The sequence below is a fragment of the Heloderma suspectum genome, chromosome 6 (genome assembly GCF_057233095.1).
Source record: "Heloderma suspectum isolate Gila_16-S chromosome 6, 16-S_ref, whole genome shotgun sequence".
Classification (NCBI taxonomy): Eukaryota; Metazoa; Chordata; class Lepidosauria; order Squamata; family Helodermatidae; genus Heloderma; species Heloderma suspectum.
Window position 1 is genome coordinate 77,174,205 of NC_139463.1, and position 16,000 is coordinate 77,190,204.

At 44.3% G+C, this 16,000-nt stretch overlaps 1 protein-coding gene across 1 annotated transcript; it reads left to right on the forward strand.

Annotated features, from left to right (window-relative positions):
* Nucleotides 1-4,449: 4,449 nt before the first annotated feature.
* On the forward strand, nt 4,450-15,266 carry LOC146341269 (vomeronasal type-2 receptor 26-like). The gene is made up of 6 exons (XM_084807340.1): nt 4,450-4,532; nt 6,921-7,212; nt 8,864-9,480; nt 11,384-11,489; nt 13,740-13,866; nt 14,356-15,266. The coding sequence occupies exons 1-6, from the start codon at nt 4,450-4,452 to the stop codon at nt 15,264-15,266; spliced, it is 2,136 nt and encodes a 711-aa protein (XP_084663466.1).
* The last annotated feature ends 734 nt before the right edge of the window (nt 15,267-16,000 follow it).

Genomic DNA, 16,000 nt, shown 5'->3' on the forward strand with positions numbered 1-16,000 from the left:
AAACCCAGCTTGTACATCTGGAGTCTACCTTGGAAGATCTTGAGCATTACCTTACTGGCATGGGAAATAAGTGCCCCTGTTCGATAGTTTGAACATTCTTTGGTGCTTCCCTTTTTTGGTATGGGGATAGAAGTTGATTTTTTCCAATCTGTTGGCCATTCTTGTTTTTCCAAATTTGCTGGCATATGGCATGCATCATCTTGACAGCATCATCTTGCATGATTTTAAACACTTCAGCTGGGATACCGTCATCTCCTGCTGCCTTGTTATTAGCAATGCTTCTTAAGGCCCATTCAACCTCACTCTTCAGGATGTCTGGCTCTAGCTCACAGTGTCAAATCCATCCCTGATATTATTATCCTTCCTATACAGATCTTCCATATATTCTTGCCACCTTTTCTTGATCTCTTCTGCTTCTGTTAGGTCCTTGCCATCTTGGTTTTTGATCATACCCATTTTTGCCTGGAATTTACCTCCGATGTTTCTAATTTTCTGGAAGAGGTCTCTTGTCCTTCCTATTCTATTATCTTCCACTTCTGCACATTGCTTGTTTAAAAATAATTCCTTATCTCTTCTGGCTAACCTCTGGAATTTTGCAAGACCTGGAGCTGACTGTAGTTCAGATCATGAACTTCTTATTGCACAATTTAGAATCAGACTAAAGAGAACAGGGAAGACCTACAGATCAGTTAGATAGAGGTCTCTTGTCCTTCCTAATGCTTGTTTAAAAATAATTCCTTATCTCTTCTGGCTAACCTCTGGAATGTTGCATTTAATTGGGCATATCTCCCCCTATCACTGTTGCCTTTTGCTTTCCTCCTTTCTTGGGCTGCTTCCAGTGTCTCAGCAGACAGCCATCTTGCCTTCTTGGTTTTCTTTTTCTTTGGGACGTTTTTTGTTGCCGCCTCCTGAACAATGTTGCAAACTTCTGTCCATAGTTCTTCCGGGACCCTATCTACTAAACCTAGTCCCTTAAATCTATTCTTCACCTCCACTGCATATTCATTAGGAATATTCATGAGCTCATATCTAACTGATCTGTGGGTCTTCCCTATTCTCTTTAGTCTGATTCTAAATTGTGCAATAAGAAGTTCGTGATCTGAACTACAATCAGCTCCAGGTCTTGTTTTTACCAACTGCATAGATGTCCGCCACCTTTGGCTACAAAGGATGTAGTCAATCTGATTTCGGTGTCGACCGTCTGGTGAAGTCCATGTATAAAGTCGTCTCTTAGGTTGTTGGAAGAGAGTGTTTGTTATGCACAGTGAGTTGTCTTGACAAAATTCTATCAGCCTATGTGCTGCTTCATTTTGTTCTCCCAGACCATGCTTGCCTGTAATTCCAGGTGTCGTTTGACTACCCACCTTAGCATTCCCGTCTCCTATAATGGAAATAACATCTTTTTTTGGCATACTATCCAGTAGGTGCTGCAGATCCTCATAGAACTGATCTACTTCTGCTTCTTCAGCATCTGTGGTTGGGGCGTATATTTGGATCACTGTGATGTTAAATGGCTTACCCTGAATTCGAATTGAGATCATTCTGTCATTGTTTGGATTGTATCCAAGCACTGCTTTAGCCACTTTATTATTAATTATGAAGGCTACTCCATTTCTTCTGTGGTCCTCTTGTCCACAGTAGTAGATCTGGTGGTCATTTGATGAGAAATGGCCCATTCCAGTCCATTTCAGTTCACTGACACCCAAAATGTCTATATTTAATCTTGATATCTCCCCAATAACCACATCCAATTTGCCCTGGCTCATAGATCTTACATTCCAGGTTCCTGTGGTGTGTTGATCTTTAGAACATTGGATTCGTCGTTCACCACTAGCACCATTGGCTGCTAGCCGTCCTTTCGGATTTGAGCCAGCTGAGTCATCACATCTGGGGCTAGTTGAACTTATCCTCTGTTCCTCCCCAGTAGCATTTTGACCATCTTCCAACCTGGGAGTCCCATCTTCCGATGGTATACCGACATATCTCTGGTTGTACTGATCCATTTAGTTTTCATGGCAAGAATACTGGGGTGGGTTGCCATTTCCTTCTCCAGGGATCGTATTTAGTCTGACCTCTCTGCCATGACCTTCCTGTCTTGGGTGTCCCTTCACGGTTTAGCTCATGACATCATTGAGGTGCTCAAGCTCCAGCACCACGACAAGATAACGATCTCCTTTGCTGAAGATAACAGGTATAAGTTACGGCTATCCTCTATTTGCAGCCATCCTCCGTTTGATGGACTGCCCAGTCCAATTGCAGTTTAAAGATAAAGACCCATAAGAACGGCTGTTCCCCACCACTTAGCACCTGAAAAACAGAGTAAACAGGCAGGCACACAGGTCACCTGGTCACAGTTTTCCACACTATGTAGAGACATGCTATAGTTCTATATAAGTTAGAATAACTATTTCTAAATTTGCATCAATATGTATAAATAAGCATATGTAATTTTTATGCAACTGGCTAGGGATGTACGAAAATCACTTACCTTTCGGGGATTATGCTGATTGTTGGGGGGGAGACGTTCCATCCCTCCCCCCGGAATCCTTGCCGGGGGGGAGGCGCTCCGTTCCTCCCCCCCCCCCCGGAATCCTGGCCGGCCGGCTGTGCTCCGCAGCGATTCTGCAGAGCCACCGGCCGGCTCCGCCAGCAGCCGGACATCCGGCCGCTGGCTAGCAGGGACGCAAATGGCGGCGGCTGTAGCTGCCACCGTTTGCATCCCTGCAGTCAGCCGTGATAGGGTACGTAAATCTTTACATAGCCTATCACAGCTGAGTAAAACAAAAAAACGCGCGTACGCAAATGGCGGCGCCCATGGGCGCCGCCATTTGCGTTCCTTATTTTGGCACGTCTTAGTCTACGTAAACATTTACGTAGACTAAGACGGCGAAAATAAGGGGAACGCAAATAGCGTAGACAATACGCTTTTTACGTTCCCCTTATTTTCGCCGTCTTAGTCTACGTAAACATTTATGTAGACTAAGACATGCCAAAATAAGGAATTGAAATGGCGGTGCCCATGGGCACCGCCATTTCCGTACGCACGTGGGTTTTTTTTTAAGTCAGCTGTGATAGTCTATGTAAACATTTATGTAGCCTATCACGGTTTTTTTTAAAAACCTAGCCATGATAGGCTACGTAAATCTTTACGTAGCCTATCACGTTGTTGTTTTTTTTAAACTGGAAATGGCGGCGGCGGCAGCCGGTCAGAAGACCGGCCGCCGCAGCCACTGCCGCTGAACCGCCACCGGAGCCGCCGCCGCCAGGAAGATCTGCCCCAGGTAAGTCCCGTCCGGGGGGGGCGGGGGGCAGGCTGTTCCGCCACCGATTTCAGGGGGCCGAATGCGCTGGCATTCAGCCTCCCCGAGATCCGTGGTGGAACTTTCGTACATCCCTACAACTGGCTTCCTCTTTTGTCCCCGTTTTTGGATGATGTATTTCCTCTATTTTGGGGGGATCCAGAAACTGCCACTCAAATGAAAATATTGCATATCCTCAAACAATTCTGGCCACTGGACAATGTTTCTTCCCTCCAGGACAGCTCCTGTTGTTGAGCAAACAAAGAAAATGTTTCTTCAAGGGTGACAGGAAGCTGAAGGCCCCAGGGAATCATCTGCTATGTCGTTTTCTAAATCACTGTGATTTTTCTCCTTCTTGCCAAAGCCTCCAGGCAATTTTTTTATTTTTATTTTTAGAAATCACAACAAACACATTACCTGAGAGATCCATAAGAGTAGGCGTGAAGTGTGAAATAAATACCTTCCCATGAAATTTAGCACTGGAGCTCCATCTATCAGGCTGGTTTTGGCTGTCATGTCCTTGGGATCAGGTCAGGCTGGACTTATTTATCTGGAAAATCAGAGGGCATTCAAGGACCTTGTTTCAAAGTAAGCACAGGAAACTGTCCTATACTGAACCAGCTCTTCTCGCCCCGCACCCGGAGTGGTGGCAGCTCTCCAGGACATCAGGACATGGGCTTTGCCGTGGTTTTCTATCAGACGCTCTCAGCTAGAGGTGATGGAGTTTGAGCCCAGGACCTTCTGCATGCAAAGCGTGTGCTCTGCCATGGCGCTATGGACCGTCTCCCTCTGAGCAAGCCGATGTGGATGTCTGGCAGTGTCTGAAGGGAAATGAATGGCTTTTGCAAAGTGTTGACGCTGATCCTTCTGCTTCACTCTATGCCCGCGTGTTTGGCACCGAGCGCTGAGTGTGCTACGAGCAGACTCCTCCAGAATCCACACAGCTATTGCACACCGGCTGACATTGCCATTGGTGCAATTGTATCTCAGCTCCTTGCCCTCTGGGAATGTGAAACCTTCACCGAAGTCCCCAGTAACTGGTTTTTAAACCATCCCATGTATGTCATTTCATTGGTCTGAGTAAAGTCCTCCCTCTTTATGTCATGTATGTACACCTTTAACCCTCTTTCATGTCTAGTTCACATGTGCGATGAGTGATGCGGTTCAAGGTTGCCAGGGCTCTGGCATCTCCAAGCCAGAGACCCACGGGGTGGAGGATAGTGATTTCATGGGGCAAAGCTTTAGATGTCATGGGCCAGGGCCTCTTGATGTCATTGGACTGCCCACTCTTAAAAGACAAAAATGAGGCACCTAGGCAGCACCAAGGAAAGAACTAGAGATGTGAATACCCTCCCCCCCAATTTACAGTTTCAGGGTGAAATGGTTTTATTGGGGGGTCCCTCCATTTTTTCCACTGGAAAAACTGAAAATTCAGAGAAAACATGGGGGGGGGGGCAAGCACATTTCCCTGCAATATTTTCTTTCAGAGTGAGTTTTTTTAAAGTAGTATTTTGAAATGATAGTGCAAAACTCTTAATCCAAGATTCAGAGGGACTGATGACTTCGCTGATGGCCCAGAAATATAAACTTGCTGCCCTGAGAACAGACTCCCAAATCTGAATCTCAGAGCCACAGCTTGAGACTCGGGCCACGCAAGGTTCTGCACCCGTGTGAGGAGCTGCTTCATACCAATGGCTTCTTACACTCCATTTGAGCTTCACTGATGAGTGCATGCATGCATTGGGTCTCCTCACATCCACTTCTGTTGTTTGCCATTTCTTTTATTCTGCCTTGATATAGGCTTGCGTTGTGTCAGGAAGAGAGGAAAAGCAGGTTCCCTGCAATGGTGGGCCTCCATGCATAGGGGGTAGGTTATATTCAGCTTGGTTGGTCACAAATTGTAGAGGCCTAGTATAGATCTTTGCTGCCATGTTGATCCCTGAGGGAGACACAAAAGGATCAATCTTTTATAGAAGCTGCTGTTACTTCAAATAAAGGTTTGATGTCATCTATTTATAAAATCCTTCAAATGCCATTACTCCATGACAAGCCCTCCTATGTGCAAGCATGGGAAACTGACAAGTGACTCTTTGGAAGAAGTTGACTGGCAGTGTATTTGGACTTCTTCTGCATCTTTTATTTATTATTTATTTATTAAATTTCTTAATCGCCCATCTGGCTGGTCACCCAGCCACTCTGGGCGATGTACAAGCATAAAATAAAACAGTTTAAAACAATAAAATTCTACAATAAAAACGTTTTCTAAAATACTCTAACCCACCCCAAATGCCTGCCTGAACAACCATGCTTTTAATGCATGGCGGAAGCTCATTAAAGAGGGGGCATGGCGGAGTTCCCGTGGGAGGGAGTTCCACAGAGTGGGGCCACCACAGAAAAGGCCCTCTCCCTCATCCCCACCAGTCTAGCTGTCCTGGCTGATGGGACAGAGAGAAGGCCACCCGAGGCTGATCTTGTTATAAGCGGCCTGTCTGGTGTTGCTGGAGGTGCTCCTTAAGACAGGCTGGGCCGGAACCGTATAGGGTTTTAAAGGTCAAAACCAACACCTTGAATTTGGCCCAGAAAACATCTGGTAACCAGTGCAACTCCTTCAGCACTGGAGTGATGTGATCACCTAATACATCCCAATTACAGTTAATATTGTTGGACGGGATGGAGTCATATTGGCTCATACTTTCATCTTTGGCGGGAATGTTCTAAACCATGGGAATTCTGTAACATTGTTGCTGATTACTGTCAGGAATTTCTTTAGGTTAGATCATTGGTAGCTCCAAAGCAATGCTGCTTTATCTTTTTGAACCTAATGATCCTGGATTCCTGCATCAAGACTTTCACAGGCAATTGTATACAGCTGCAAAGTTGCGTATAGCTTGTAACTGGAAGTCTCCAAAGCAACCAATTAAAGAGTGGTGGATTGATAAAATCTGGGACACTGTAAGTATGTATAAACTTACTCAGCAAGTGCAGGGAGCAAGGAATCCTAATATGAAGAATGCTAGTGTGCTGCTATGGTTCCATTCATTTCTTATGTGGAGGTACTTCAAACTTTTGCTAAAGTGTCAACAAAATACAGTTGCGCATGTTTTTTCTGATTACTATGCACAAACACACAGAATAGGAGACACCTGCACACGCTCCTTTCATATGTTGGAGAACTTGCATTTTTCCTTTCACTAGAAATTGAGCTCCTGCTTAGATCTATAATGAGTGAATGCCTTTGTTTCTTTCATGATTGTGATTCATTATTAGGCAAGTTCTTTTTGTTGCCTTTATTTTGTTAACCTTGTTTCAAAATAAAATAAAATGGCGCGCGTAAAACAGAAGGTGCTCCCCTGTTCCATTGATGGCAGCGGCAGTTTGGTCTGTCTGGTCAGACTTCTGCTGGCTGGCCGGGGGCACCGGATGGCATGGTCAGGCAGCTGCTGCTGGCCTGGTGCTGCCCCCTCTTCCCCAGCCACGAGGCTGCTTCTCCGCCCAGCAGCTGCCTCACTGGCTTCACAGCTGCTGCTGCCTCCTGCTCCTCTGCCAGCCTGCTTTGTGCAGACAAGTCTCTTCCACCTGCCTGAATATCTTTTGTGACACAATATGTAACTTCTGTTGCAGTGTGACAACAAAGTACTATCAGCACATTCTAGCCTTGGCCCTTGCAGTAAATGAAATCAACGACAATCCCAGGCTCCTACCAAATGTCTCACTGGGATTTCACATCTATGACAGCTACGCTGATGCAAGGATGACCTATCAAGCCATCCTGAAATTGCTGACTTTACAGCACAGAACTGTCCCCAACTACAAGTGTGGTACACAGAAGAAGATGCTGGCTGTGATTGGTGGTCTTCATTCTGAAACTTCCATCCAGATGGCCACCATCTTGAGTGTCTACATGATCCCACAGGTAGGATGTATGAATGGGGCATGGGGTGTTACACATGACAACACTTCCCCGGAGTTGTTGGGTGGTTCAGAGAAAACAAGATACTCTCACACGTAGAAACAAGGGGCCTGGTGGTCAAGGTACAAACCAAGGTCAAGCTAAGAACTTTTGAGGGTTCCATTGTATGGGTGATGGATGAAAGTGGTGGTGGTGGTGGAAAGGATACACTTAGACTTGTAAAGCACATTATTTGTGGGTATCTTCTTCAAGGAAGATGTGAGTGAGATGTATGTTCAGCGCAGATGCTCTGAATAATTTCCTGTATCTATAGGAGAGGATAGAACACTTCTTTAAGTTTGACTCCATGGTTACATTTAATAAAACTCAGTTCATGCCTGCAAATCAATCAATAACTTGAGCAAAAGCAAGTAGCAAGACCTCCTTTCCAACACAGAGTGCTTGTAATGTTGATGAGTTCTTTGCTAGTTTATAAATATCAATACATTAAAATCTGGATTTTATCCAGGGAGACTTTAGGGAGTCATCGATACAAGTTTCTCCATTTTAAACCCCTGTTAAGCCACCGGAATTGCTTTCTTTTCCCTTTCATACAAGCTCCATAGGTTTAAAGGTTTTAGTCTTACAACATTGTTATCAAAATAACAATGTTTATGACTTGTTGGTCTCGATGGTCTTATAGGCCCCTTCCAACTCTACTACTAGACGCTGCTATGACCTTGGAAGGGGGCTCTGCTATCTGATCCCTGCCCCCTCATCTTCCCCCTCGTAGCCACCACAGAAAGAACCACACCGGCTGCTTTGTAGGGTTGTAAAAGTGGCCTCAGAGGCGTGAGAAAGGGGGCGAGCTGGTGGGCAGGATGAGGAGAGGCCAGGAGAGGAGGACTGTTATGGCCTCTCCAGCCACAGCCTCAGCCCCACCAGCACATCTTCTGTAGAGGGGTTCAGAGGTCCATCCACAGAAAAAAGCAAAAACACGGAGGACAGAGAGGCAAAAAAAGCAGGGCAGCAAGATTGTTTATGGGGACTGGCCAGTGTGATCATATTAGGCCAGGACTTCTCCAGCTGCACTGGCTGCCAGTCCCTTGCTGGGCCCGATTCAATGTGCTGGTATTAACATTCAGAGCCCTTAACGGCTTAGGCCAGGTTATCTGCAGGATCGCCTCCTCCCAAATGTGCCTGCCCGGACCCTAAGATCATCTTCGGTGGTCCTTCTCTGGGAGCCCCTGCCAAAAGAAGTGAGGCAAGTGGCTACCAGGAAAAGGGCCCTTTCTGCTGAGGCACCCTGGTTGCGGAATGAGCTTCCTAAAGAGGTTCACCTGGCACCTCCGTTGTTCTCCATCATGCGCCAGGTGAAGACCTTTTTATTCTCCCAGTACATTAGCATTTTAGCTTCCTAATCTTTTAGCTGTCATGTTTTAAATCTGTCTTGTAAATCTCTGCATTGCTGCTAGGTTTTACTCTGGTTGAACTTTTATACTGTAGTTTTCAGCTATTATATTTTATATTGTATTTTATGCTGTATTTTATGGTTTTAATTTTTGCGAACTGCTTAGAGAGCTTTGGCTATTGGGTGGTATAAAAATGTAATAAATAAATAAGTGAAGACATGCCCCATCCCAGGCTCTAAAAACAATCCATGTGTTTTATATAGCTCAGCCACGGCTCATCTTCATCCATGCTAAGCGATAGGAGTCAGTTCCCTTCTCTCTACTGGATGATCCCAAATGAAGCCCATCAGTACACGGGGATTATCCAGTTACTTCTGCATTTCAGATGGACATGGGTTGGAGGCCTTGCTGTGGATGATGATTATGGAGAGAAATTTGTACAGTCCATGTTGCCGAGGCTTTCTGAGAATGGCATTTGTTTTGCTTTTCTGGAAAGAACCCCCAGAGTTACCTTCATTGCTGGTGTCTTTGAGTTTGTAGACCAGCTGAGGAAGATATCTTCAGTTCTCATCGGAAGCAAAGCCAATGTGGTTGTCATCTATGGGGAAATACAGTCCATCTTTGGGCTCCAACTGATGCTAGAGGAAAACCGGTTGGATACAATGACCCCTATAGACAAAGTGTGGATTTCAACAGCCCAGTGGGATTTGGCGTCCACCACATTTCATAAGATCTTTGACATTCAACCCTTCCATGGCACTTTGTCCTTCACAGTTCACACGAATGAGGTGCTGGGGTTTCAAACATTTATCAGTCACAGAAATCCTTACTCAATTACAGGCGACGGTTTTATCAGGGAATTCTGGGAGCAAGCCTTTGGGTGTGTATTTCCACAATCTCATGTGGATGAGAACAACAGTGAAATGTGCACTGGTGAAGAGAAACTGGAGACTCTTCCAGGGACATTCTTTGAAATGGGCATGACTGGCCACAGCTACTGTATCTATAATGCTGTCTATGCTGTGGCACATGCTTTGCATGCCATGCGCTCTGTTAGACGCAAAGGTAAAACAACGACAGGTGGAGACAAACTGGAGCTTCACCATGTTCAGCCATGGAAGGTAAGGCCTCCTCACAGAGACATCTCTAACACGAGGAGACGGGTGGTCTAAGGGATAGTCACATTTATTGATGCAGCAGCAGCTCCATTCAGGTGAAAAATGCATCTACTCAGATGTTCCAGAGTCACCTTCCTAATAGACTCCCCCTACCACTTAAGTTACAATAGAACTTCAGAAGATAGTTCCTTGAGGTAATACCAGTGTGTATTAGGCTGAGAATTTATTTCATTTCAGTTCTGATGAGAATTTTCCAAAATTTGCTAAGTTCTCCATATTCCGGACAAAAAGAATTTGAGGGTTTTTTTTGTTTTTTGTTTAGTGAATGTGGGAGAAAGCAAAACTGAGAAATTCGTCCATCCAGGCCCAGGGCTTTGAGCGCGTAAAGGTCTGGCTTTAAATCCCTTGTATTCAACGATGTTAGGCCTTTATTAGTGCTGTCACCTCTTTTTTCTAACAAGCTCCTCATCTTTAAAACCTATATGGCAGGCAGATATATCATAATCCTCTGCATGCTGGGAGTAGCTGTACATATTGAATTTGGCTGGTGCAGATGGATGACAATTTCCTTTCAGTTCATTTTTCATAAGAAAATTCATGAAGTTCTTCATATTTGGGAGGGATTAAGATTTTGAAGAATTTGAATGCGGGTGAAAGTGAAACTGACAGATTCACCAGTTCTTATATCTAAAGTGTATCCCTGTCTGTAAACTATCAGAAGACCCCTTCTTGCTTATTCTGGGGCAGCAGAAGGTTCTCAGGTAGATCACCTTTCACCTGCACCTAGGGATGTTTGAGGAATTTGATCACCCCTCGGACTAATGTGACGTTCAGAATGTAGCTATCTACTGGATTTTGCACATTGTGTTGAGATATTCTTGGCTGTTTAAACATATCAAACTTTGCATTTAAATGTGTATTTTGAGAGGATTTTTTAAAAGGAAATGTAATTTAATGTAGAAATTTAATGAAGTGGAAGTACAAGTACAAACCTGCAAAAGTGACACTGAGCTGAGGTAGAGAGATTTGCCATCTCTCATTGTGGCACACTTTATTCCATTCATCATGCCACGGCGTGGGATGGATTGAGAGGGTGTACCTTTGATATATCGTAAGGAACTTTGCTTGCTGTGCAATAAAAGAATATCACTATTGACTGACTGAGTGACTGAAACTGTCCACAGAGCCATATGGACTTACACAGGGGATAGGGAATGGGCACAGAGACATTGCCATACGAGAAAAGCACCACCACTCTTAGAGTTGATCCTTCAGTGGTTTAACGATGTCCCTTTTTGTGCCTTTCCATCATAACCAGAGCAAAGCATTTGGTCATCTACAGTCCAGAAGGACCTCCCCTTTCAGAAAATAATCAGCAACTTTCCATTCTGAGTTACATTTATATCGAGGTTCTGTCTGTCCTTGAGGAAAATAACATTGAGGTTTAAGGACAGGCATTCATAAAACCCAGCTTGAAGAAGCCGGTACACAGGTTGCCACTTGCTGCCTTTTGTAAAACTGGCCCTTTTCTTTTTCAATCTAGCTCCACCATTCTCTGAGGAGAGTCTCGTTTAACAACACCATGGGGGAGAATGTCTTTTTCAGTAAGAATAGAGAGTTAGTTTCTGGGTTTGATATTACAAATTGGGTCACGTTCCCAAACAGATCCTTCCACAAAGTGAAAGTCGGAAGGCTGGATCCACTGGCTTCTCCAGACAAAAGGTTCACCATTCATGAGGAGAAGATCACTTGGCACAGCAAGTTCAGCCAGGTGAGATGTAAGTGTCATTTTCATAGACAAAAGAATGAATAGACTTTTTCCAATTCTACACAGAAATTCAGTGGCCAGCAGCAGCACTTATGTCACACAGAAATGTGTGTATGTATGTGTGAAGGTTTAAGGCCTGAAGGGGCAAGGAAAAAGGTCAGGCCTAGAGGCCAGGAGTTTATTCTTGGGAGGTGGCATCCCTGAGAAGCTAAGTTTCAGTTTCATTACCTCAGTGAAGTTTAATTTCTTCAGGTTTGAAGCAGTACTTTTGGTTTGGGGGCAGGAGGCTATAAACAGAGAGTCAGAAAGGCCAGAGCAGTAAGAGCAGAGTTGAGGAGACCAGAGTCTGAAGAGGCAGCAAGAAGAAGCAACCTGGAGAAGTCTAAATACAGGTAGGGTAAAGGAACTTGCATTTTGCAATTTTTATTTTCTCTTAATGCCTTTTGTATCACTCAGCTCTATTATGTAAATAACTTTAGTTGTGATTTGCTTCCTTTAATCTACCAGTAAATGGTTGCAGTTAAACCCTGTGTCTAGAGTGTCAATCAGCCCATGCCTAACGCCTAAACCCCATGTTACTGGAAAGAGGAAGCTAGGAATGCCAGAGAAATCTCCAATGGACTAAAATGAATCCAGATTTCTTGCAATCCAGTCTGCAAATTCCACTCTGGACTGGTATCTGCGGGTCAAGTGTATTCTGCGGACATGTGACTTTCCCCTTCCCACCACGCCATTTCCCATTTCTGAAATTTAGTTTGGTGGGGGGAGGGGGTCAGTATTGTTCTTACCGGTAATGAGTGTTGTGTGTGTCCATTTATTTTTAGAATGAAGTCTTGTTAGCGCACTTCCAATATCCATAAAAGGACTTGGGGTCCTTTCATGGGCATTCTCCTACATTTGCTAACTTGGAGACTGCCTGCGTCTTTCAAGAGAAGAGCCCTTTCCCTCTCACTTTGAAAGACGCTCAGGAAATCTCCCAGCCAGCAAATGAATGGGAATGTCAATGAAAGGACCCTGAGTCCTTTTATGGATATTCCAGGAAGACTACCAACATGGGAGACTTCATTCTACCCCTCCCACACACACACACACAACACTCACCATGTTATCGGTAAGGACAAAACTGCTTACCCAACTAAATTTATTTTAGAAGTTGCTTCTTCGAATTTACTTGCTTATTTTTCTGGGTGGGAAAAACACAATCTGAGTCTGTGGGTTTGAGAATGGTGGACCAGAAAATTTAACTCCATCTGTGGACCTCATGCGGACTGGATTAATACAATCCTAGCATCCCTAGGGGAAGGTAAAAGAAGAAAGGTGGGATGCTTATGGAGGCAAGAAATCTTTAGGAGTTGCTCAGGGGGTCCAGGTCATAAGAGGAACCCTAACAATATGTACATATTTAATGAGAATGTATTTGCATGTCAACTTTCAGGGCTGCAGCCCTCTCAAGGTGGCTTACATACGAAAAGATAACCGAACACATTAAAAATGAATGATAACAACTCACATTTACTTTTTAAAAGTAAGTGGTCAGGTCAGCTTCGAGACCAAATTGTCTCCTCCAAGTCCTTTTCTGGAATCTCCACTTGTTCCAGACTTAGGCAGTGGTGCATCTAGGGCTGGAATTCGAGCCAAAGTCCAAGGCCCGACAGCCCAGGGTTCCCCCAAATGACCACCCAGAGAGCGGCAAGTGCAGACCCCAACTCCTTTTTATTGCTGTAGCCATGATGGTGCTCCGACATCAGTGCAATCAAAACGCAAACAGGCACAAGCTCAGAGATTTGTTTGGTTTATCGCTTTGGCGAACAGTCTTGTTGCTGTTCTAACATACCAAAAGCAGTTTTAACATGTGGAATGGTGATTGGAACGGGGGAATAAATTGTTAGTGGTGTGCTTTGCAACTGAAGTAATACACATGGCCATCTAAAAAGGGCTCCCATAATTTCATTAAGTTCAGGGTCTAAATTGACCTAGCTGCACCACTGGGTTTAGGGGTAATCTAGATATGACACCACTGCTTTCTAAAAGTTTAATAGCAGCCACACTGTGTGTGTGTGTGTGTGTGTGTGTGTGAGAGAGAGAGAGAGAGAGAGAGAGAGAATGGGAATATAATTTAGAAGATGGCACTGGCAATGGGGGAGCTGCCCATTATCCTTTCCTTTATACTCATATCAGTTTGTCAATGGAAACCATGTCCTGCCCCAGTTCCTATGTAACCTTTGCCAATTCTCACCTCTTTTTTATGATAAGATGGTGCCCCGTTCTTTGTGTACAGACCACTGCAGTCCTGGTTTCAGCAGGAAAATGCAAGAGGGGAAACCATTTTGTTGCTACGACTGTGCTCCATGCCCTGAAGAGAAGATTTCTGACCAGAAGGGTAGGATACTAATTGGTCAGTCCTATGTACCAACAGAGTTGTTGTCAAAGTTGTGCTGAAATGTCAGATACAAGAAGCACCCAAGCTGTAGCGTTGAGATGGCATCAAGACAATGGAGGATGTCACAATGGTGTAGCAGGATAGGTAGCATTTATTTCACTGACAAAAACCACCCTGGCTGTATGTGACATACTTTTAGTTTGTTTTATTTACTGCATAGCGCTCAGACATCCTGCAAACTACTGGTGCAGACCACACAGTACACTATGATGTATGCCTTTTCTCTTTGTGTGTTCTGTTAGTCAGTTTTTATTGAAATGAACCTGACATAGTGATCCTCACAAACATTTTACCAAAGTTGATTTTACATGCACAGCATGAAAATGAACTTTGGGTATAGCATTTTTCTTTGACTGCAAAGTGATGCGTATGCAAAAATAACCCTTAGCATGGCTTTGGGACTCTAAAATTGTTCCTTTTCTATTTCAGATACAGATTATTGTGACCAGTGCCCTGAAGATCAGTATCCCAACCAACATCAAACCCAATGCATCCCTAAACGCCTACGCTTCTTGTCTTATGAAGAACTGTTGGGGACTCTTTTTGTCACTTGTGCCCTGCTCTTGTCTTTGATGACAGCTCTGGTGCTAGGAATCTTCATTAAGCACCAGGACACGCCCATGGTCAAAGCCAACAATCGAAGACTCACCTACACTCTCCTCATCTCCCTTCTGCTCTGCTTCCTCTCCTCCTTGCTATTCATTGGCCAACCTAAGAAAGTGACCTGCGTTCTCCAACAAATTGTTTTTAGTGTTGTGTTCTCTGCAGCTCTTTCCTGTATGTTGGCAAAAACCATCACTGTAGCCTTAGCTTTCATAGCCATCAAACCTGGAACCAGGATGCGAAAATGGGTAGGAAAAAGGCTATCCAACGCTCTTGTACTCACCTGCTCCCTGTTTCAAGTATGCATTTGCAGCATATGGCTGGGAACGTCTCCTCCATTCCCAGATTTCAACTTACACTCAGGCCCTGGAGAAATATTAGTAGAATGTAAGAAAGGCTCCATCACCATGTTTTATTGCGTCTTGGGTTACATGGGCTTTCTTGCCATTGTGAGCTTTATTGTCGCTTTCCTAGGCAGGAACCTGCCTGACAGTTTCAATGAAGCCAAATTTATCACCTTCAGCATGTTGGTTTTTTGCAGTGTCTGGATATCCTTTATTCCCACCTACCTGAGCACCAGGGGTAAATACACGGTAGCTGTGGAGATCTTCTCTATCCTGGCCTCCAGCGGTGGTTTGTTGATCTGTTTCTTTTCTCCAAAATGCTTCATTATTTTGGTAAGACCCGATCTCAACAACAAAGGGCAGCTTATAAGAATAAAAGATACCAAAGTCTAAACATCTGTAGTTGGATCCAGGATCTGCCTTCTGTGGATGGAGGAGCTCCACTCACAGAAGGTGCTTCCACCTAATTTGGGGGACTCTACCTTCCACACCACAGTTCACCCCATTCAGTAGGGTCCCTAGACTTTTTGAGTAGGGGTTAAAAGGGGTGTTGTAGGGAGAAGGGGCAGGAAAGACTTTTACCTGCAAGAATGAAAGACTTTTATTGTTGCAAGCACCTAAATCTGGATCCCACTCCTGGACTTCCTTAATTAATTTTCCTTGTGTGTTCTATACTGAAACCAGCAGAGTTCTTTCCAAAAAAAGGAGAGATGAAGAATTATGAGAATGAAGAATAAATTATCTACCTATGTAATATGAATCATTTCTCATGTATCATGTATCATTCAATGGAAATGAATTTCATCTTCAGCCTTTAAAATCATATCCAGTATAGGAGTGGAGGTTAGCTATATAGATGGGGTGAAGGGACTGGGATATTGGGGGAGAGGAAGGGGGTGGAAGGTTGGGGGAGAGGAGGAGGGCTGGAGCTCTCCTTATCATGCCTGCTGCCAAATTTCATGAGCACACAGCTAGTTTGCAAAAGAGATTGTTCTTTCACAACTCTCCAGTAGGGCTGTGTTGTCGTCCCCCCCAATCCCCAAGATCACTATCCATAATCTCTTTTTTAGGTTTTTTTGAAGTGCAGTTTGTTTGTTTGTTTGTTTGTTTGAAATATTTCTTGGCCA